Source organism: Phoenix dactylifera, chromosome 5 (genome assembly GCF_051530095.1).
Source record: "Phoenix dactylifera cultivar Ajwa chromosome 5, Ajwa_hap1_PhDact_Kaust_v1.1, whole genome shotgun sequence".
In the NCBI taxonomy this organism is placed as follows: Eukaryota; Viridiplantae; Streptophyta; class Magnoliopsida; order Arecales; family Arecaceae; genus Phoenix; species Phoenix dactylifera.
Window position 1 is genome coordinate 30,466,848 of NC_143194.1, and position 24,449 is coordinate 30,491,296.

At 36.8% G+C, this 24,449-nt stretch overlaps 2 protein-coding genes across 23 annotated transcripts in view; one reads left to right on the forward strand and one right to left on the reverse strand.

The window, feature by feature from the left end:
• The first annotated feature begins 917 nt into the window (after positions 1-917).
• On the forward strand, positions 918-5,111 carry LOC103702588 (zinc finger protein CO3-like). Of its 2 annotated transcripts, none has more exons than XM_039129596.3 (3): positions 918-1,998; positions 2,975-3,148; positions 4,834-5,111. In XM_039129596.3, the coding sequence occupies exons 1-3, from the start codon at positions 1,609-1,611 to the stop codon at positions 4,996-4,998; spliced, it is 729 nt and encodes a 242-aa protein (XP_038985524.2). In that variant the 5' UTR covers positions 918-1,608; the 3' UTR covers positions 4,999-5,111. The 2 variants fall into 2 exon arrangements, with proteins under 2 accessions (XP_038985524.2, XP_088578402.1); XM_088722276.2 differs by having other exon boundaries at positions 3,035-3,148.
• A 1,726-nt stretch (positions 5,112-6,837) lies between these two features.
• LOC103702521 (Tetratricopeptide repeat (TPR)-like superfamily protein) overlaps positions 6,838-24,449 on the reverse strand; it is a 36,575-nt gene continuing 18,963 nt past the window's right edge. For 4 of the 21 annotated variants that reach the window (XM_088722272.2, XM_088722257.2, XM_088722273.2 and 1 more), the window contains 7 exons: positions 23,428-23,611; positions 22,544-22,675; positions 22,301-22,413; positions 21,982-22,072; positions 17,948-20,516; positions 14,752-14,815; positions 6,838-7,113 (listed from right to left, as the gene is read on the reverse strand). In XM_088722272.2, coding sequence (XP_088578398.2) covers positions 18,174-20,516; positions 21,982-22,072; positions 22,301-22,413; positions 22,544-22,675; positions 23,428-23,611 — 2,863 coding nt within the window. In that variant the 3' untranslated portion in view covers positions 6,838-7,113; positions 14,752-14,815; positions 17,948-18,173. Of the gene's footprint in view, positions 7,114-10,140; positions 13,384-14,543; positions 14,668-14,751; positions 14,816-15,106; positions 15,195-16,247; positions 16,374-17,656; positions 17,718-17,947; positions 20,517-21,981; positions 22,073-22,300; positions 22,414-22,543; positions 22,676-23,427; positions 23,612-24,449 lie in introns of those variants that run through there. The other 17 variants (XM_088722274.2, XM_088722259.2, XM_088722275.2 and 14 more) reach the window with 15 other exon arrangements.

Consider the following 24,449-nt stretch of genomic DNA (forward strand, 5'->3'; position numbering starts at 1 on the left):
TTGGCCTATATTCCATCTATGTAGACTTGAAGAATATAAAAGGTCATGAAGCAAAGAAATATTTAGGGAAAACAAATGATCACTGCAAGACTGTTTAAAAAAAGGACATGCATGTCGAATTGTATAATTTTTGGCTTTGATCAGCTAATCAAGGACAGTTCAGCCTACCAATGTATTGAAGTTGGTATTACTCGACTATTAAGATATCAAAACTTTGTCGATTCCTTAATGCTTTAAAATAGAGAAGAAAACGAGGAGGGAAAAACTAATAAGGTGGAGAATCGTGAATTTTAGGACCATGAAGTTATAAAATTTATGCAATATGAAAGAAATCATATGCACTAATGCATGTAATCACAGATGGTATAAAAGACATCAATGTTCTATTATCAGAAATCACAGTTCTTTAATATGCTAAATGAAATTCTCTTTGCATAAATATATTCGTAATCGACTCTTCTATGTTATATAATTCTAGCAATTTGGCCTGCAGAAACAAGTATCTGTCACTGTTTGTCATATGATCTTGCAAGCCTCAGCCTGAGAAATTTTCTTTAGGCCAGAGTGTAGAAAGAATTTACAGTTCTCTGAAAGGTTAATAAATATTTGGTAATGTGCTGCAAATGTTTATAGTAAATAGATAACAGTATCAACATGCAAATTACAGGCTTTCTTCAGAATGATGTGGCACAGTACATTATATTTCAGCGATCGCTTTCGTATGTACATGTGCATATACATATACATAAATATTCTCCGTCCGCCTTTATTGCTAAAACTTTCCTCATATTTTATTGGTTCTGATAGTTGATATCCAAATTGAGGCCTGATGTCGTTAAACCGTTGAGGCCTGATATGTATTTTTGACCCATTCCCTAATAGCTTAACCTACGCGGTCCAATGGTTACTTAATATGGTATAAGAGCTCAGGTTGCTAGAGGTCATCATCTATTTAGATGCCCTCCAAGTCAATTATTTATTTAACTCACTTATTTGTTATCTTGAGCCATTTATTTGTTCCTAGTTGTAATGTTCGGTCTTTTTTTCTTCGAAAGAATGACTTAATTCTTCCATGTGCATGGCTTAGGCTGCGCAAGAACGGCGAGGGGGTGGTTAAGGTCAGATATACATTGTCGACTAATTTTTTAATAGCTTCCAGCTTTTGGAGCCTGTTGCTTAGTTAACATAAATACTAAAAAGCCACAAAAATAATTTCAAGAAATGGCAACCTTAAATGCCATGTTTACCTATTCAAACTAGAGACCGATTAAGTTTTCCTTCTGTCATCTGTGTTTCTGATCCTTTTGTCCCATCGTAGACGACGAGATAAGCTAAATCTTAGTCATTGGTTCTCCAAATTGTGGGATAAGAAATGCTAGTACATGTATAGGGCTAAAAAGCTTGGTTTGGTGCAATTACCATGTTACTAATTTCTCAAATTTATGATTTCCTTGAGTAGTTAAGATCGATGGCTTTCTTATACAGGACAACCTGGTGCAGATATCTTGTCTATCCGAGTATGACCTTGGAGGAGAAGGAGATTTATTCAAAGCTCCAGAGCCCATCTTAGAGGAACCAGTACTTGCGTTGGATCCCGATACAGCTGCCATGTCCATGATATCTAGCAATGGAAATCTCATCAGTCCAGAAGCAATTAAAGTCACACACATGGAATCAATTCAAAATGAGGGTTTACTGAGTGAGGTGTTCTATGACTGCAAAAAGGACCTTCTAGCCAGGTCTGCTATCATAGAACCATCCCCTGAGGCTTCAGATGTTAAGATTCCTGCACTTCAACCAGAGACGGTTCCAGGTGTAGAGGAAGAAAATAAGTTAGTCATGGAGGGGCCAGTACAGAAGAGAGATAGCTTTCGATGTCTAAGCTCAGCAGACTACATAAATGGTTGCAATATGAGACCAAGCTTTTTTGAATTTGAAGGGATGAATCTTGGGGCTGCATTTGGAATAAGAAGAGCATACAGTGAAGGAGATATTCAGGTTAGAATGAATCAAATCTTGCTTTTCTATATACCAACTGTTTTCTTTTTTGTTCAGTTTATTGTTCCAACTACTGTGGCATTGCTATGCTGGCTGATAAATTCTTCTAGAACATCAGAAGCTTTTCTGTTTAAGAGTTTTTGAACAATGGACCCTGCTGCCCGAAGTTTTACCTTATCAACTTCTAATTCCTATGTAGGATCCATGTTATATATGATTTAGAAAACGAACTGGTCCAAGTACTGTCAGAATATCTTCTATGAAGAAAATGTAAGGACTAACAGCCTAAGCGAAACTCCATCAATTTTTTACGAGGAACTGACTATTGGATGAGTTGGGCCAAATTCCAAGTCACCCATGAGTTGTCAATGCTTTGATGAATACTATGTTTCGACACCATCCAGCCAATTGACATATTTACCTTATAAATATCGATATCTTTGTCGCTGATGCCACCTGCATTGAGATATTTGTAAAGTATGCATTTCCAGTCTCCCTTCAAGCTAGGCGGAAAAGAAAGAAACGGAGTCTTGGTTTCTGAGATCTGATAGGATGCGTTTTAGCTATCGAAGTGCTGCAAGCAGTCTCCAGTGATTTCTGCAGAAGTCAACTCATTCTAATTTTTTATTAAGAACGATTTGTAATTTCTGTTGATAAAACTGGAAACTTGTAGGAGTTTGTTGAAACTTTGTTCTGTGTTCTGCCATAAACAAACTTCTTCATATGAGAAGCAACCTGTCAAGCACTTCTTTTCCTTATTATTGGCCAAAGAAGGCTTATATCTGGGTCTTAATATACATCATCATTTGAAGAGCCGAGTTCAAGATACCTAACAGAACTGCAGTGTAATATGTGACTGCTAAAAGCTACCTGTAATTCGTGTTTTACATTAAATATAAATACCAAGAGATGTTCAGTTGTTTCTGGCAATTTCCACAGGATGTTGGAGGTCATTGATTTTCAATATTTCTGGCAGACTCTTGGAAGTAGCAAACCGATATTTGGTAACGTGGACATTGTTCGTTCTTTTCTTCAGCACTCATCAACCAATGTTGATGTCAAGATTGAGGACAAGATTGAAGAACGGAGCCAAAAGCTTTCAAGATACAGGAAGAAGAGGACCAAAAGAAATTTTGGCAAAAAGATCAAGGTAATTACTACTTATCGCTTCCTCCCCCCCTTCCCCTCCCTCTCGTGTTGCTATTTGTAGCTGTAGAAGCAATTCCTCATCAATTATACAATAGTGGCCGTCAACTAGTATTTGCAGCAGCTCACCTGTTGCAGAAACATTTCATAAATCATTCACTTCTTAACAAACAGAAGAAAAGCTTAGACATATGATATTCAGAATAACTGAATAACTGCTAGCTACTTTTGAGAGCTTTGTATTTTCTTTTTAAATTGCTACACCCACACTTTCTAGGGAAACTCATATGAGTACTTGTGATAATATCTAAAACCTACGTATGATAAATTGCAAGACCAACACTTTCTGAAGGATGAGCCAGCAAGAAGGAAAGGATAAACTAGACACTTGAAGAAATAAGGAGCAAAACTTTGAGAAGATTAGCATCTACGATGAAATGGATTGATAATTTTTGGGAAGTTGGACTTGCCAAATACCTTCCAACCTTTCTGTAGCAATTGTTGGGATCAAGTAGGTTGGGAATGTCAACAAGTTTCTATTATGTGAACTCCTCATCCTTTTTATAATGGTCTTTGGCATTACATACTCTTGGAATGATAAAAGAATTCAACAATGTCAATTCCAAGAGTGGAATCATGAGAAAGCACTTCTTTGGAGCAATACTCCAACGAACACTGAACCTCCAGATTTGTTGAGACTGTGAAAGTCATCTACTTACATGTCCTTCACTTTCATAGATGACCTTTTCTTTGTTCTTTTCTCTTCTCTTTCGGAAATTTGATCAGATTTTTAAGCAAACTCTGACTCCAGTTATTCATTGTTTACAAACTATGAGTATGTAAATTCTCTTAATATGCATGGATTTAATAATCTATGTAGAGGATAAATATCGGTCGTGTAGATCAAATTCAACTTAATTTCAATTGTCAACCATGTCTTCGTTTCACATCTTGGCATTAGAACAGCTTTAACCCTTCTTTTGTTTTTATATATATATATATATATATATATATATATATATATATATATATATATTGAAATATATATCATTCTTCTTGATAGATTTTCTGAATTTTTAGTTAAAAGAAGGAAATTGAAGTCGTTACCTTCAATGCTATAAACACCTTTCTCATGCCCTTGACTCTTTCTCTCTCTCTCTCTCTAACAAGAGAATCAAGAGTGCTACTTTTTTTGAAGAAAGAGTACATAGAAGTTAGCTTCATAACTTCATGCAGTGTGGCAAGCCATCCTGGTGTATCTGCATTATATAATAAAAAAGCGGGCTTCTGAAGCCAAGCTACAACATAGAAGACCTGCTATTGCATTGGATCATTAAACCTACCATCATTGGTATGCAAAGCATCTCAATATTGCCAAGTTAATATCAACAATAGAGGTGAAGCTGTTTTTTGAATATAATTGAGCCACCTACTTTCAACAAAATATGAGAAACAGAGGTGTCTTAACATGTACAATTAGATGGCATTTGCTATTAAAGGTGGGTTTTATACACACAAATTAACATATTTAAGGTTGCATTCTCAGTGGATTTCTCTGCTTTTTAGCTCACCAGTTCATCTAATCATGACAGGTATTAATTTTCACTAAGCTCTCCGGTGAACGTCTGTTCTTTTTTTTTTTTAAGTTCACTAAGCCTCTTGCCATGACAAAAGTTGCGCACTTTGCAGTATGCCTGCAGGAAGGCTTTAGCAGACAGCCAACCCCGCGTACGTGGAAGATTTGCGAAGTCTGAGGAAGGTGAGATTGCAAAACTTCACCAGCAAAATGCAGATATTCGACTAGAAAATAGGTTAAGAGTCAGTAATTACCAGCCATGCACCCCTCCTCCATAGGGAGGTAGGCCTTTGAAAGGACCGAAAAGCTTTCTCTGAGTTTTGTTTATAGAACAAATCCCTTGTTCACTTGGTCTCCTGTTGTAATAATGGCCTTTCTTGACATAAAGATGCAGTGCTGTTAAAAGTTTGAATAAAATCAATTTACAATTTTCATATCGAGCTATGGATGATGGTTTTGGGATCCTGGTGCCTATTAGGTTTACAACAACCACTCTGTTGGACGCATGAAGTCAGAACATATGCTTACATTTGAGCTAGTTTCTGCACAGATCCTTTTGAGCATAAGAGGAACCAAGTCATCCAAGGACCCGGAACTATAAATTGTGGGAACCAAGTCATCTAAGTTCCTGTTCAAATGAAGCTGTAGCTGGAATCTATGTGCCATTTTGCTAACAAACTCTTTAAAAACCAAAGAAGAAAAATTAAGAAGACTAAGATATGCTTATTAGCCATATCTGAGTCTTTTATTTATTATCTGTAAATTTTTTTTTAAGAACTTGTATATTATTTTCAAAAAAGATATAAAAACATAAAACAGAGGCATTCCATGTCATTAAAGGAAAAAACGAAAAGGGAGAGTAAAATGATAAGTGAATTTAAGGCTTCATGCGCATCCTGTTCCAGACGACAGTATCTATAATAAAATGTGGCACTTTTTTTTCTGCGTGAATCATGATAACTTGCATGAACGAACTCGCTTTCAGCGTGAGGGTAAGGATACAACAACAGCTCGTCTTCGTAAAAGAGTTTCCAAATTCACTTGGAAGAAGATTGAATCATAATCTAGACGTGCAGCGCCTGCCAACGCTGTGTCATTCGGCAAAACAATTTCAACCCCAAAATTCAACTCAATTAAATTTACCATGCAAGTCCTCGAAGCATCATATAATAAAAAAGCGGGCTTCTGAAGCTCTCAAGTGAACATCTGTTCTTCTTTTTTTTTTTTTTAACTTCAATAGAGCATGATAACGAGCGACGCCTGGCTGAATCTTCCATTTGCTGGGCATTAGTGCCGCAACAAATGACCGTAAAAAGTGGTTAGTCTTAACCTGAGTGCTACAAAAGCAACCTCTATTTCCGCATGTTTTCTTCGTAATATGCTCCAATCATTTGGATAGGTTCCCTAAAAACAAGAAATATTAGTCACTGACAGCAAATTGTCATATGCTTAAGAAGATCAGATAGATCATGAGAACCAACCATCAAAATATTGGTGCTAGAAAGGAATTCTACACCCTCCTAACAACTAGCCACAAGATACTGATGTTAACAGAGCATGACGACTAATTGCTCTTAACTATTGGGTAGTACAGATAATTAATTAGGTGTATTAAGGTGCGAGGATGGTTTCACTTAAGTTTACATTCCACCAACTTCTTTCATTGATCAGTGCAATCAGAAGAACTTGCAGGAAGAAAAGGAGACGGGGAAGTAGGAACTTGCAGGAACCCAGGCAAATCACACACTGCAGCTCTTGCAACGGAGAAGGGGATGAGGAAGAAAATGTTGGAGAAGTCTTCAATACACACCTACCTGGAATCAGAGGTTTGGTGCAGTCTCTGAATATTCATTCAACACCTACCCATAATCCCAGAATCCAACTTGCAAAAACCTCCTAACCAAGTTCCAACAATTTCCACGTCAAACACCACAAGGAATGCAATCACATCAGGAAATTAATAAGGCACGAGAGGACCAGGAAAGTAAGAAACCAGCACTTGTGAAGCATGAACATCGAGCCGATTTTTCTGGAGGTAGCACATAATGTTACTTTCCCCTTCTAAGAAGCAATAGAATAACTTCAAGCTTTTCGCACAAAAGAAAGCACGCAGAATCTAGTAGACCAAAACAGATAATTATTGCATTTCAATTGGCAGGGAAATTAGAATTCAGAAGATCTCAACATTTAGCATTATTTTTGGTTCAGCAGCATAAATTGCAGAAAGTTCCCTCAAAACAAAAAAAAGAAAAGAAAGAAGACCCATGCGTCCGTCTATCCAACGAAACAGAGAAAATGGTCAACGAATACAATCTAATAAATTTTGTCCAAAACTGTTAACTCGACTGCTGGTGCTCTCTTAGATCCCTGGATCTCAACAAAGCAACTTGAACCTGCATAAGAAAGGAGAATAACCACCACCCATGAAACAAACTGCGGATTGAGATTCACAGAAATAAACACAACCACGCTTCTGGCAGCATGAGGCACACGAATTGATGTTTGACCTCATGGCACTAGAAAGTTAGTTATAGATTACCAAAGTATCATTGTCAAAAAACACACATATGCAGAAAATGAAATCATTATCTAGGTAATAATAGATACTGCTTCGATTGCTAGCAGAAGGCAGTTTACCATCCATAGTCACATGCCAGATGAAGAAGTTACGAAGGAGATGGCAATTGGGAAGCATTCAAGAAGGTTAAGATGGTACAAGGATTCAAACATAAAAGTGCATCTACACTACCAGAATGCATTCATAAACAACATTTACACGCACAAAACCTCAACCACACACTTATACGTGATGTATTGAATAACCTGACCTTAAACAAGTTGCCTGAGAAATAAGCACATGATTGGCAAGAAGGTTAAGGTAGTACAAGGATTCAAACACAAAAGTGCATCTACACAAAACAGAATGCATTCACAGAAAAATGCACAAAACCTCAACCACAATTGTACATGAAATGTATTGAATAACCTGACCTTAAACAAGTCTGCCTGAGTAATAAATAAGCGCACATGTGGAACCGTGTATTAGACAATAATCCAGAGACAGTTGCGCATGAAGCTTGAGAAACAAGAATAAGATGCCTTGTTCCGATGAGGACATGAAGGATTGTACACCACATAAGTTGCACATGTGTGAAAAATACTACTCAAGCAAAAATACAGAATGCCACATACATCCTTCTCCCACTTTAACTTTTCTCTCCAAGATAGATCTTAAAACAAAAGCCTAAGAAAGATGGATTCATTGTGTACTATCAAGGGAGGAGCCCAGCAGAGATATCATGTTACAAATATCGATGTAAAATGACTTAAGGTGAAGAGTTCCCAGGATAAACCATGATCATGCTGTTTGAGGTGTTTTAGATACACAAACTCTCACAAAATTCAGCAGATCTAATGGTTTATAGGCCTCCTATACTTGATACACGGTCCAAATTAAAATATTAATTGAACAATATTTGCTCAATTTATCAATATTTGAGATGTGCAGTCAATTGAATAGCCATAAAAACACCAATTAGATCCATGATAAATTCATATATTTTCCATATAAAGACAACTCATTCATCCAGCAGTTCATAGATTATTTGTCTCTTGACATATGGTCTGGATTTAATAGCTGTTCAGATGGGATTTATTCCATGAGCAGTTAAACAAATACCTCTAAAAAATTTTCTAAGAAATCAATTGCTAGATTTGATCCTAAAAACGATAAGTTAAATGCTTATCTAACGGTCCATAAAACTGTGCTTGAACAAGAATGGACCAGATTCAGTTATGTCCATTAATATGGAAAATAACCATCTTGTCAATCACATGGCTTTTAAGCATGCCTAATTGGACTAGCTTGAAAACATTACTTCCTCAAACTCATAAACATGTTATTTATCTGAAAGTCCATAAAGTTAAAATACAGAATCAATGGACGGGATTTGATTTAATTTATTAGTTCCACGAATCATCCAATGGTTATAGAATAAGCCGTATCAAATGTCATGGATATATATTTGTTTTAACAAATCGGAAGTTTGAGATCATTTCTAATTTCATAGACATTCAAAAGGCTGTCAAGTCCAACAGCAATAGCTTTATGTTAGATCTAATAGCTGAGATCAATTAGGATCTCATAAGCCAACAAGAAAAGCATCAAAACTAATGGCAGTAGATTTGTGTATGTTTAATCTAAGTGTTGGAAACCATTATGATCACAAAACCCTTCTACCAAATCCAGTAATGATGAGGAATGCATGTCTAATGTAACGGTTGAGATTAACTATAGCCTCATAATAGAAAGGCTATCAAATCCAATGGTTATAGTTTATTTATGTCAAAACTAAAGGCTCAAACCAACTTAAATTATCACATGGGAGTAAAATATCAAATCTAACGGTTCTGCTTCCATCATACCAAATCATATGGATTCTTTCATAGCTGAAACTAAACAGAGAACATAAACAAGCCCTCTACATACTCCCATAATACAGGAAGGTTTGCTCTTATTTGAAATCAACCATCTAGCGATGGAGATGATTTCCTACATCAAATCTAAGGGCTCATACTATGCTTATACAAAATCCAATGCCCTGGAAGTGCTTATTAATATGATTGTGCAGTTTTGAGAAGTTATCGAGCGCTTTTTGTAAATATCGAACCAATGCAATCTGAAATAAAGAAGGGAGAGAGATCTGAACGAGCCTTCTCCAAAGATGAGTTGGATCAAGGAAAAGAAAGAGAAGTTACTCCTATCTTCTGCAAAACCTTCTATTGCTTTACATATATATATATATATATATATATATATATATATATATATATATATATATATATTTATATTATATATATATATAAACCACTACAATAAAAAAGAATTGTCTATCATACATGAGGAATCCAATGGATTGCCATCATGGAAGAGTTCTTATTGCAATTTTTGGAGGACTCCTCAGTAAGAGAAGCACTCTTAGAAGCACTTAAACAAGGAACGCCTAAACAGATCATCACTCTCATAGACGGAGCACCGCTCCGTTCAAAGAGACCACTGATCTCATAATAGGAGCACTGCTCCATTTTAAAGAGCACTAGTCTAATAAAATGAATACTGATCTATCAAATATGAGGAATCCACCGGATTACCATCATGAAAAATACCTTCTTGGAAACTTGGAAGACTCTTCTATAAAGAAGCATTCTTAGAAGTACTTCCTTGAATAAGGAATATCACTAAAAAAAAGAGCATCAATCTCATCGAAGAAGTACCATTCCATTCAAAAGGAATATCAATCTCATAATAGGAGCACGACTTCATTATAAAGACTGTTGGTCTAAAGAAAATGGAGGAGCATTGCTCTATCTTACATGTGCAATCTATTGGATTGCTGTTGTGGCATAATCCTCCTTTGGAATTTTTATATATTATTCTATAAAATTTTACTCAAATAATAGAGAAACGGCATGTCATGAAGCATCTAAGTGATATAGAATCACCGATCCAAAGGGTTCAAAAGAATGCTTTGATAAAGGATGTAATATCTTTAAAATTTCGTGATGATCCTTGATCAATGACCCATCGAATGTGTTTGATAGATCAAGATGATTTCTATCACATGTTCAAAACTCAAATTTATTCATTTTCTAAAATATATACCATCATGACATGATCATATCACAATGGCATTTAGATATTTGACCTGAGATTGTTACAAGGCCTAGGCTTTTATCCATCCAATATCTTAAAGACTATTTTTGTCTATTCTATGGTGTATATCAAAATTAACTTTTAAAAACAAGAGCTACTGTTGATCGAAAGGCTCAAAATGAAATGACCATTATGTCATTAAACTAGGCAAACTTGAAATGAAATCAACACCATGTCATTAAATTGGAAAAATCCAAAATTATATTTCCAAGCCATTAAATTGGATAAATCCAAAATGATGACCACCATGTCGTTAAACTGGATGAATTGAAAATGAAATAACCACGATGTCATTAAACCGAACAAATTCAAAATAAAGTAGCCCCGTGCAAATAATTTGGACAAATCCAAAACAATATGACAATCATGTCATTAAATTGAATGAGGATGATATCATCAGGTCATTAAACTAGTTAAATGAAAAATAAAACAATGACCTCCATGCCACAAAACTGGGCATATCCAAACCAATGCAACTTTTGTCATTAACTAGATAAATTATAATGTGACGATATCCATGTCGTTAAACTGGATATAATTAAATTTGATGTATATTGTAAATGCCTTTGAAATTTAAATATAGATGTAAATGAGTTTTGATATACTCATTTATGTACACCGGTAGTATGCTCTTAGTTACGCCATGTAAATACTGAGTCAGCAATATAATAAAATTCAATTTTCTTTTAAATTGGTCTTCTTTTCTTTCAGTATTCATAAAAGGTTGCTTAATCAAAGAGGTTCCTTAATTTTATGGGGTAATTAACAAGACTCTTGAGCAAGTTTCGCAACCAGTGCTAGAGGGGATACCAGCCGACGATTGATTCAGCATGGTACGGATCCGTACCATGCCATTTTAGGGTATATTCACATGGAGAGCCAGAAAGGGAGGAGAGAGAAAGAGGGAGAGGGAGAGGGAGGACGGGAGGGAGAGGTAGGAAGGATGTACCTCGGCGGCGGCACGACATCGTTCGGCATCATTGTCGAGCACCAGGGACAGAAGCCCTTCGAAGGGCGCAACAATCGAAGCGGAAAAAAAAAAAAACTAAAGGCGTTGTGGGTTGGGATTATTTATATACCGAACCATTTAATTAAACCATGATGGAAGCCAACCGGTCCGATTCGATACGCCCTGAATCGGCCGGTTCAGCACGGTTTAGAATACCAAGCTCTTGAGTCTATTGGAAACTGAGAACCCATATAAAGTAATAAAATCTATCTGAAGATGAATTTGAAGGAACATACCAAATTTATTTGCACCATATATCTATTCTAAGGTTAACACTAAGACGCAGATTTGTTATCCCATGCATACTTATGGATGCATCTCCATTCACCAAAGATGCGGCCATGAGCTAGACTGCACAAATGTAGCTAATAAGTCAAGGAAGTGAAGGTATAATGGTCTTGCAAGGGAAGCAGGCAAGTTAAGATGGTACTAGGAAAGTATTGAAGATGAAACAGTATCCATGAAAGAAACACATAGGGACTAAAATGAGTAGATAGATATGACCAATCAAGCTACGGTAAGGGTAAAAGTTGAAGTGCTAAAAATGGTGGCGTCAGCATATAAGAAAACAAGTTGATGAGGAATGTGGCAAAGGCAAGTGTTAGTATAATCTAGCTAACAGAAGCAAATAGAAGCACAGCATATGAGATGGTGAAGTCAACTAGACATGATGTAGACCGGCATGAAGGAGCAAGGCCGTGAATGCCTCAAGGAGACAAGACTTGATCTACAAAAGCAGCACACGTGGAAAGGCAATGAATGCCTCAAGGTACATGAAAAACCAATGAGCACCAAAAATCGCAAAGGAGGTAGATAGATATCATGCTAGGAAGCACTTAAAAGGTGACAAGCCACCAGTCAATTCAAAATGCATTAAGGAATACTGAGTTTGCTTCATGCATCTCATTATCTCAAACTATAATGCAAAATAGAAACAGCCATGGTGTGTTAAAAAAATTGAGATTGCGGTCAAAATAGATACCCTCAAGCTAGGTCAAGGTCATGATAGCAGAGACAAGGGTTGCTCATGTAAAGATCCTAATACTTGGTGCAAAACTGAGGGTGACGTGAATAAATGAGTAATACCAAAAATTAAGGCCAGAGCAGTAATGATATTTCATATATAGTGGTGAAGGCAGAGCCAAGGTGGATTGCAGTTATATAGCATGAATAGTGAACTCGATCATATAAAAGGAATGATTTAATCTGAGTGTGAAGACCAGGCTCAGGGTGGGAGATGATGTACCCAAAACAACAGAGGTATATTACTTGTGAAGGTATTGCTTCATAAACTTGCTCTAAGATTCAATCATGGAGCCAGCAATTTTATGGTAATGGCAAAAGGTTGAGCCAGAGGCATCTAAAGGAAGAATGGAAAGTACTACAGATGCAACTTGAATATTTTGGAGCCACAAACACCATTGCAGGATTAAGTACTCCAGAAGATTACAGTAAGCACAGATGAGTCTCCTCAAAAATGGGCTTGGATTCACCTGTGGAGAGTAACGAATAATGTCCAAGTAATTCACAATATAAAAAAAAAATCATATATTAGAATGGTCATTGACCTCAGTGACACTGCCACAACCATGTAATGCTACAATTGAAATCATAAGTCATATCAATTACAGGTTTTCAAGCCAATACTACCCCAATTGGTCACTTAGCAAGTTAACAAAAATAATCCTAAATGGTAATCATCTTAGAGTGTCACATGGCAATTAGGTGAGCTAGCACTCATGAATGTGCCCGGTTGTCCATACCTCACCCAAAGATGGTCCCACATGGCTTTAGCCAAAGAAAAGGCAAGAAGCTAGGAAAAAACAACTTTGATATACTACATAAAAACATACTTGTGACAATCAATAAATTGTCAATCACTTGCAGCCTCCGCACCATGGTCCATCTCCATCTATGGGGTGGGATCAAGGCAAAAGCAATCTTCAAAAAAATTAAGAAAAATCTCACCATATATCCACCCTAGAAAAAAAGAATGAAAGAAAAGTGCAAGAATACGATATCAAAAGGTTAAGTTTTACATAAATTTAAATATCAAGAATGATATCAAGAAAATAAATAAATGGTAGAACGTAGGAAAAGTGATAGTAGTAACCAAGAAAGCTTAAAGAGGGAGGAAAAGAGGAAAAGAGGAAAAAAGGATAATATGATTAAAAAGACTAGCAGGTATAGAGAGCTGAATGAAAGAAGAAACAGAATTGTAGGGTTGGAGGTCTAGTCACATAAGCTATTGGTATAATCACTCTTGTGGTCAGCACATGACAAGTAAGATGTATTAATCTCCTAGATAAAATAAAGGAGAAGATGCTTCAAGCATACAGGAGGTAGAGAAGGTTTAACTTTAGGTAAAGGTGCATGGATGATGCCCAGAAAATAGCTAAAATAGATCCACTGGAGGTGGAAGATTCCAATACTATTCTTAGGAAAAAAGAAGGTTGATAATATATTTTAAAAGACAATTCACTATAAGATTCAATTGTAGCACTAATTCCTCCTAGAAACAAGGTTCGCCATATGTACCGAACCCCGTACCAGTAACATCCTATTACAATGTCGACACGGAGTATCGTACGAGACGACGAGGCGTACCAAGTGTCGTATGGTATGAGACTGTGTATCAATTCCATACCGGTATGGTACACTCGGTATGGTAAATTATTGTATGGCAAACCTTGCTTGGAAAAGCTCCCAACACCCATGAGCACTCAGAGGATTAGTGTGAACTTTTTGGCACCCTAGCATGCACAAGTTGTCGGGTTTTGAGAGGATCATGCATGCACACAAGGAGCAGTTTGATACTTGTTCAATAGAGTCATGTTGTCAAAATAACTTTTACTCTAGGAAAACTTCCCAAATCTATCATTCAAAATATTCTGGAGCAAGTGAGGAAATGTAAAACATCTCATTAAGTCAAAATCACACAACATGCATCCAAGTGTACTAAGGTGTAGTCTGAATAAATGTGAACATTTTATGCATGTATTCAGCGTATATATGTGCAGATCTAACAATGCACACCTTGCAATATCTAAAGCTTGGATACCTACAAGCATGGTTCATAATACTGGTTTTGAGACACATACCAGTATTATGTTGGTATGTTATTGGTACAGGTTGATTCGGCATACCAACACTCGATACCTCCTCTTACCAAGTATTGATTCAGTACCGGTACAATATAATATGCCCGGTAGGGAGCAATAGGCACTGGCACAGCGAACCTTGCTTACATGGCTAATCTAAGGCAATACAACAATATAGTTTAATGGCAGAACAGCTGATGATGCATACCTCATTTAAACTACATTTTCATGGCTCATTAACATTATGCAGACACTAGATTAGAGATGACCACCTGCATTAACAACACTGCATGTTAGTGAAACTCATGAATAGCTTTAAGAGTAAACATCAAATTACTTGCCAATTATCCTAGCATCATCATGTGATAAAAGGCTATGGCATGACATTGTATAATTTGGGAACTTATTAGGGTTCACAAATCTCAACCAACACATAACATAGAAGAAAAAAAATATAAGATCAAAGATGTCTCTAGAAAATAAAATACAAAGGCATATAATAGGAAATCCAAATTAAACAAGGGTAAAGCAAAGCTTTTATGTGTATTTATCATGTAACTCACCACAAGGTCCAGACATATCTGAGCTGTGGATGATTATGCTGAACTATCGAATGAAGCAACCACATACACATGCATGCGCATAAATACACTATACACATGAAAAAATTTAAGCTCCAAATGAGAACTTTGTGTACAACTTTTAAATGTACATATACCCTACCACCGCCCTTCAATAAACAATTTCCCCCATGGTTGATTGATAGGGAAAAATATAAGAATTGCTTGAATAAGAACAAGAGGCTAAAAATTAAAGTGGGCAAGGATACATTTGCTACATGAAGCTCAATGGTAGAAGTTCGTGTTTGGGAGAATAGTAAGCCTTTTGCGATGGAAAATGAAAGAATTTAATAAGATTTTGATGCAAGCATGAAAAAGAAAGAAAGACTAAACTCGGAAAAATTCACACTGGTATCAAGGTGTGTACAGTGTACACCAAATACATGCACAAACACTCATGATGGATAGGGAAATGTAATTTTCCAGGAAAGGCTTGGTTTAAGTTGCAATTTAGACAACCAAATATAAGTATGGAATTGGTGAGCTCCAGACAAAGCTAGATTGTTTTGCAGCTCATTTTAGAACTAGCAATGCCACTATTTAAAATGCTTCAAGCTCAAGATAAACTTATATCAACCTAGCTTGGCACTGATGTCAAAACTAAGCATAAAATGCTATAAATCATACCAATGCTCTAGGCCTTCCTAGTACTTCAAACAGGATCACTTACCATTTCTATCTCATGATTTACCACCATCCATCACCTCCTTTCTCCCAGCATACATCATAATACAACAGCAAGCTGTTTCTTTAACCTTCCTTTCTCATATCTCATGCACAATCAAACTACCTGCATCCTTGCTTCATTTTTTCTGTCACCAAAGTACCTCTTTCATAATTATTAGTATCAGTTACCCACCCCCTTGCACCATCCCACATCCCACCATTACTGTCCTCAAATTTTATAATCAGCTAGTGCTAAACTTCTTCTTATGCAATATTGTATATGAAACAGAGGTAGACGAGACTTTAAAATGGAAGGCATGGAAGGAAAGATGGATTAGTTAAGAGAGAAGAAAGTGCTAGCATTGTTAAAAAAGACAAGTTTAGTTCTTGGCTTTGGCTAGGATGACAAATTTTTTACCAGCAAAGAAAGCCCTCTTATAGCCCTGCTCAATAAAAAAAGACTCCGGCCAAGATACAAAAACGGCAAGGCTTAAACTCAACCATAATAACGCTTGACTAGAGAACTCGAGGAACAAGTACAAACCTGAACCCATTAAAAAAGAGGCAGGCCTAAGTAACCATCATAAAAAACAGTTAGTTAACACAACAATAGCAGACAGTTGAGAAAGCAATTAAAAGCAAAAAAGATGCAGGGCACAAGCAGGTCATGCACAAACATAAAATCCAATTAGCATCTAAAACAAGGAATTAGTGGATTATGGTTGCAGTATGGAGAATGCAAAAGAATGTCAGGTGCATATAATTTAATGAAATAAGCAAAGCCTGCATACTCTGTTACCATAATAAAGCAATATTCATACACAGGAGCTAATCACCAGAAAACTGGAATGTCATCAAATCCATCCAATTAGATATGTTGAGTAGATGCAAAAATATTATATGTGAAAATACGAAATACATCATCAGGCAATGGATAAGGAGCACCAACAATCTAAAATGTGGTAGACCACCAAACAGAACTGAAAACTAGAAAGTGGACATTTTATTAACCAGCACGTGAAAAATTTGATCAAAACACAGACATGTATTGTATGCGATATATTGAAATCCATGTCGAGCATTTAAAATAGGAAAACATAGCCAAGTGATAGACATGACATGCCAACAGTTAAAATAATGCAGAGCAACACAAGAGAGGGCACATGCAACACTTCAACAGGTAGACAAACTTTAGAGATCAAAGTATGGCAAGTTCAGTTTTCGAGGACACAAATAAAGTAAAACCTCAATATGCTTGAATATCCATCATATATTTGCTTTTAGGTCTTGATCAAAGCAAAGGATGAATTTTCCTACATAATAAAGCATTGGTATAGTGCAAGGGGCAAGTTCAGTTTTCACATTTGTAGTTTGTAAATATTTAGTGCATGTAGGGCTGTGAGAGGGAATTTGCTAGTTGTAATTGGAAATAATGAATCATTACAACATTCTAATATCATGCTTCCAGATTTCCATGAGATCAAACCCCTACATCAGCATCCTAAGGTTTCTCTTTAAATTTTCAGAGACAAACAAATAGATTTCTCCTCTGTCCTATGTGATTTAGCATTGCTGAACTTCCACTTCTTTTATCATCCATTTCTTTGATTTCTTTTCTTTCTCCCCATATTGAATTCTGTATTCCTGAATTCCCATAATTCTCCTTGACCCCATCTATGCTTGCAGGCATATTATAGTGATGCAGATCCACCACAGTAGGGCAACAATAGACCTAGCAATTAAATGATTCGTAATACATAGATTTCACCTAATATCTCATTTAAATAATTCATTGTTTTCTGATTTATAAGTCAAAACAGATACAACCTTTTCACTCGAGAACCATACAGCAATTTTCCAGCTTTCCACCAAAAAAATGTGAAGTGTGCTGCAATAGAAGAAAAGTGGAAAACAAGATAGGGTCCTCAAGAATTATAATAAGTATAAAAGGAGAAAATTATCCTCTACCTGAAATTCAATGTCCAGCAAATATCATGCACTTTGGTAATTAAATTTCAACATACCACATCTATCTGGGGTGATATAAATTCATTATCCAGAATATCATCACAGATTTCTTTACATATACAAGTTTAATAGACAAAGTAATAAAATTACCTAGCTTTGATAGCGTAGGAGACTCATCCCTGTTTTTTTCTGAAAGCTCAGTCAGAAATGAATATAGCTGACTTACTGTGCAAAAGATACACATGCCAAAAAACAGCAGCAAAACTGAAGACTGATAATGCCAGATATTGATTGTCAAGTCCTCCTGGCTGTAAAATTAGAATCCTCACTTAAAATTTGCCCTTGCCGCTAGCTGAATCTCATCAACATATCTTGCTTACTGCTTGCTGGTTACCGCATCTTCACTGGAAGACAGACCGGCAGGTCTTGAAACATCACTTCCTCTAACTACTCTGTTAGAAGTAACTTTGAATGACTGTGATCCATATGGCCTACTAAGCAAACTCATAGGCATTCTAAGAGTGTGTTTCTGACGACTCCTACCCTTTATGTATATGCTGAGGCTCCCCTCACCCTCATACTTTGTACTGTTTCTCAAGTTGGGTCTTTTGTTACTAGTATGTCTGCTTTCTGCGAAAGCAATTTCAGGTTTCAATTCAATTTTCTTTGCTTCATTTCCATCAGATTCTCCATCTTCCTGCTTGTTTTCTGACCAGTTCTCAGCCACTGTGTTACCATTGACCTCTGAAATCTCACTCGAAACCTCAGTACCCTCTTGTTTTTCAAGTGCTTCTCCAACACTACTCTCTGATGGATGGGCTAAGCTTACCCTAGTGATGTCAGACTGCACATTTGGCACAATCATGGATTCAGAAATTGGGTTGACAACAGGTGGCATGACAGAGAAATCCACTGGATGACAGCTTGGCCATACTGGTCCTGGCACAAACTCAGAAGCATTTGGAGACATATTGTGTTGCCATGCGTAAGGGTTTGGGTGAAACATGTTGCTATTCATGGAAAATGTGCTGTTTGGTACTGCTTGAGGCTGGGAATATGGTGCATAAAATAATGGCAGAGGATGTATAATGTTTGGAGGTCGAGGGGAAGATGGATAGGGGTGGTGAGGAGAGGTGCATATAGGAGACGCTGTTGGCATGACAGCTGCAGGCCCATGGTGAAGAGTGGCATTCATAGGCCATGGTGTGACTGCAGGAATAGAACCACTGGGGGGAAGGCCAACACTTACAGCCACAGGACTAAGCACAACCGGCGAAGATGGACTAAATGGCGCAGCAGAGGCAGACAACTTCTTTATAGGGATATCTCTAACATCAATGGTGTTCAATGACAAATTTGTCCTTGGATCCTTGCCACCAGTTTTATCAGGGTTGTCAACCTTTTCCTGATCTTCTTGATGATCGCTAGAGCATGCATTATTTTGGGGCTCAATGCTGCCAGATGAAACTTCATCAAGACATTCTCCTACAGGTTCATCAGAAATTGAACACTCAGTTTCGAAGTTGCTGGGTGTATCTGTAGATTTTTTATCATCAAGGTTTTTACTTTGTTGCACTTCTTGAACCTCATTACCAAAAGCATAATTATCCAAATTACACTCGGTGGGCACGCTGCCAGCTGAAGCCACTTCTGTATTTGGAGATAACAATTTGGATAGACCTTCTTCTTCACCCGTTTTCTGGCTTTCTTCTTCCTTTTCAACAGCTTCTATTTCCTTATGTGAGTGCAAACAAATGTCCTGAACACAGCTCTCTTCTTGCTTTGAATCATCTGTCTCTGCCAGAGCAGCTGAATTCTGAGCATGATTCTCGGACGCTAACGATTCCTTTGACTCAGTTCCAATTTTACCGCTCAATTGTTCTCGGTTCAGTGGGATATCATCTTTGGACTTTTGGATCTGAGTCTTAGCAATTGTTCCAGGAGGCGCTAGTGCTACATCTTTGTACGATGGTGAATTTCCAATACTGACAATTAAATTATTGTGTGATTCAGTAACTTCACCTATAGCATTCCTTTGGTCTTTCAGTACAAAATTATCCATAGGTGAATGTGTTGCCTCAGGTTCTAATGGAGTGATCATTTTCTCACCAGCACTCCTAGAGTTATCTGCTGTTTTGGTCTTATCAGATGAAGGCACTGACTTGACCTTGTACACCACAGTCCTGAATTTTTTCCGACCACTTTTGTTTCCAGGTGACTGAACTTTCATATGATGATGATCTGTGTAGCTTCCAGGTACTACAGTCCGTTTCTTTAGTAGGTAATAACGACCATTTGGATAAGTAAACCTTGGCTTAGTCCAAGCAGCTTCAGTGGGAACTTCATTCATCTGATAATTGTAGGCCTTTCCAATATTTGCCCGTTGATTCTTAATTCGCTGCCCAGAACCACCAGCTGACCTTGGCCTTTGAACATGTTGCCAGCCATCTTCTGCTTCTGTGTTTACCTCTGCCAAGACCTCATTAACAAAAGTGAAATTTGCCTGAGTTAGTCCTTTAGGCTGTTGGGAAATTGCTAGGTGCTCCTTAACATCAGCCTCTTCATGCTTAGGCTCAACATGCTGACTGCTCATTTGGGTATTATCTTGGCTATAACTGTGTTCATTGACTTTCTTTTCTTCATCTGAAGTTGTATTATAGTCATTGAAAGATAAATCAGAACTTGCTACATTCACATTTTGAGCAGATCGTCCTTTGACCTGAATCCATATAACAACGCTTGCTTATGGTCTTGTAAGAAAGGTTGATTTAAGAATACTATATTGGCATTTTCTAATGAATACATAATAAATATATAAGGTGCCATTAGATTCAGCATACATAATATAAAATCCTAAGGAAGGCATGGAAAAAATAGCAATATGCAATCGAATTTCCAATAAGCTTTAGTTAGACAACTAGAATGAACTAGTTGAGCGTCTGGTACTCCCAGCAGTTTTCTATCGCAATATCACTTGCAAGTTTCAAGTACTATCCCATTTCAGATTTAAACTGAGCAAGAAAATATATCCAAAGTTAAAAATGTTTTGTGCAGAGCACTTGAACAAACAAAGAGCTATATTGGGAAACATAAAACTTAGTAAAGTGGAGTGTGCACACTTCAGTTGCAACTTGCAACTTTGAAATTGCACCAAATCCCATCAGCTAATGGTTAGCTGTTATTATGCCAAGAATTTAAGCACCAGCACATGCTGTGCATGCCAACACACTTTCCATGTGCCATGGTTAGATAAAAAAAAAATAAAAAGGGCTGGATATCTTTTTTTGATAAAAATATTTAGAAAAAAAATAAATTGGTGCAGCCCAACACATGCTGGTGTCAATACTGGCCCTGCAAAAAATGTGCCAGCATGGGCTAGCACTTGAAAACCTAGTATTGTATAATCTATAAAACAGGATGAACTGAAATTAACAACATTTAGTAATTTTAGTCAACTAAATATTAGTTGGTTCATATGGGTCCAGTTGCAGCAGGTAATTTCTCTCTGAATAATTTCCCGAAGTTAAGATGATGATGATAGAAAATATGGAGACCAATATATTTAAAAAGAAGAATTTAAAAGAGGCTGTCAGAGTAGGCCATATCACTACTACCATATATGACCCAAAAGATCAGTCAGGTATGGTTGGGGTTCCTATAAGTTCAGAGCCAGGGGCTTTCACAGCCATATAAAAAAGTCTGCAGTGCCTATCCACCTACCATGAAAGAAGATCTCTACACGAAAATTCTAGCATGCATTGTGGGTTCAGTTACATGATCCTTCTTTTCAAAACCTTGTAGACAGGTTTGATGTCAATTCACATGTTTCCCATTTCTTGCAAAAGTTAAGGATCAAACAAACAAGTGAAGGATAAGGAAATAGGAACATTCGCACGGTACCGACCACTGAGCAATTGGTGCTAACAGCAGGTAACAAGAGTGTACTCTGTATGGACAGTAGATAATATTGTTTTATATGAATTTTCTTGTATTCCTTGTTTTTAGACATGAAAACTATCTTCTAGAATATTATAGTAGTTCTCTTTTGTTTGGTTTGCCCTAAAGATTAACATGAACATTTTTTGTTCTATTACTACTGTCTAAGTCTAGCTAGTTAGGCTGCTTGGCTCTTCTAGGGTTTAATTAAAAAAAAAAAAAACTGGAAATCCTACTGAGCAACGCACCTTTAAACCGAGGTTTCTCCTCCTTGCTGACTCACTATCTCTTCCTCTGGTATCTTGGTTGGGATTTATGTAATCAAGGAGATCCGACACACTACCAAGCAAAATAACAAAAATTTAGAATTTCCTTATAGGAAAAAGTCAATGGAAACAAGAAATAAGCTCAACTTGGCATATCCAGTGAATGACAGTACTCGCTCTTCTGTATGAGTATGTACTGAAATTTAGCAGAGTATTAACAGAATCTGCTTGTTAGCGAGTCTGGTTTCGAGAATATCTTGTCTAGCTATTTATTCTAGTCACAAACTTCTGCAATCTGTACCTTAGGTGGCCTTTGCTGGCGATCGTTGCATCAGGCTTCCGAGTACCATTGCGAGCAGCTTCTTGCTGCTCAATTGCCTTTGACTCAAAGTATTCAAGCCATGCAGCAGCATCCTGCAAGATTCAGCAAGAAAAATTCCAGGCATGAGAACATGATAAACAGAAGAAAAGGGCAGGGAGAAGAAACATAAGGAGATGAAAGATCTGTTAGTGTCTCCTTTGGACCAATTTGCAAGCAAGGTACCTGGGTTCGCAAGTCATCAGGACCAAGCTTTGCTCGAAGAATTTGCAACGTAGTTTGTTCATGTTGAACACTCAAAGGATAAGCTTCCATCAAGGAGAGTGCTATTGCTATGGCATGGTAACTAGCAGCAGTCTGAATATTCACGGTAAGGTATATAGATTAATATAGGCTACATGTGAAATTTAACATAAAAAGAGTACATCAAAAGCCTACAGGTTGTTATCAGAAGGTTCCACAAGGATTTCACTTCCACTGCTCAATATTCAAACCCCTTTGGTGAAACTCAAAAGCTGCCAAGGAAGCTTGACCTAACCTTCTTATTAGAATCACCTTCTTATTGATCATGACCATCAAGCCCAACAGTGTAAACACATGCATGCATGCATGCATGTATACATCTATATATGTACATATACGCATGTATATATTTTATACGTACATGCATACACATAAATTCATATATATGTATATAAAAAAAGAATCCATAGGGCATAGTAGGCTATACCTACCAAAATAACATAGTCCATGCTTTATATAGTAAAATTAACTTAACATTTACAAGATCATCATTTAGTCATTATTTGATAGACCATACTCCATAATTCATATTGTAAAGTTAATATCATAATAGACTACAAAATTGACCTTCTACCACTTTATTTTTGGAGTTGGAGGTATTATCTAAAGTGTATCCAGAAAGTATCTAGAGTGTTTTTTTTTTAATTTTGAAAAATAGGATACTTAACACAATTACTAAAAATGTATGCAAGAAGTATTTGATTTTGACGAGTATTGCTATCAGATTCAGATAAGATACAAACACAAGCAGGTGATTTGAAGTATCCGTGCTTCCAAGATTTTAAGGAATGAGAACAAAAGGATACCTGAATGTGATCAGGGCCAAGTAATCTCTGGTTGCATTTTAAAGCTTTATGGAGATATCTAAGTGCCAAATGAACATTTCCTAGACCTTCCTCCATCATGGCCACGTTGATATATGTTGCAGCTGTGTTTGGATGAGATGGTCCACAAGTAAGATGTAAAAGATATAATGCGCGCTTCACATACCTGAGAACATTAAAAAAACAAAAGGAGCACAAAAAGATGGTAATTAACATCTCACGAAAGCATGGTGCTGCCTAATTAAATTTCAAATAAAACCTAAAGTTATGACAAATAAAAAAGTAATGTACGAGCATCCAATTAAAGGAAATCTGATAGCTTTTTGTTTTTATCTTTGTAGCCTTTAGATATTCTGTACCTTCTCAACAAAATAAAAATGTTGGTACCTTAAAATCAATACAGAAAACAACCAGATTAACTTACCATGCAAAACAACTGATGGCATATTTAAGTGGCTTCATGGATGAGGTCTAACTTTTAGTTGCCAGAATTGAGAGGGAGTGCGGGAGTGGATGTGAGTGTGGGTGTAGGGAAGCAGATATATTAGAAACTCTTTTAGTAAGGAAGTGCTTAGGAAGCCATGCTGGTTTGAGATTGCAAGAAGATTTCAAAGCAGGTGAGTTACCCTAGATAGAAGATTCTGGCTACCAAGGGGAAAACACAGATTGAATCAGGGAAACTTAGTTGTTGCTGATTGGGTCGCTAATAGCATTGCACTACAACAAAGGGTAATGATGTACTTTTTTATATTTAAAAACCTGATGATGCTAATTAACTTGGTGCCAAATATCGAATGATATATCAACTAAATTCTATTAAAAATTAACCATTGAAAACAATTGCTGCTATACTTAAGCAGCTTTTATGGATTGGGAAAGCATCATGTTCCACCCACAAAACCCAAAACAAGTAAAGGGCAAGTTCAAGCATCCAAAGGAAACCAGGGATACTTAGAAATGGAGAAACCAAGCCTAATTAAAGTTGATGCTTCAGCAATGTCATG

Bases quoted from the DNA above. Each gene is read 5' to 3' on its own strand.
- LOC103702588 (XM_039129596.3), top strand. From the start codon at position 1,609: ATGTCCATGATATCTAGCAATGGAAATCTCATCAGTCCAGAAGCAATT. The intron at 1,999-2,974 runs GTTAGAATGAAT...TATTTCTGGCAG, and splicing joins ACAGTGAAGGAGATATTCAG to ACTCTTGGAAGTAGCAAACC. The intron at 3,149-4,833 runs GTAATTACTACT...CGCACTTTGCAG, and splicing joins ATTTTGGCAAAAAGATCAAG to TATGCCTGCAGGAAGGCTTT.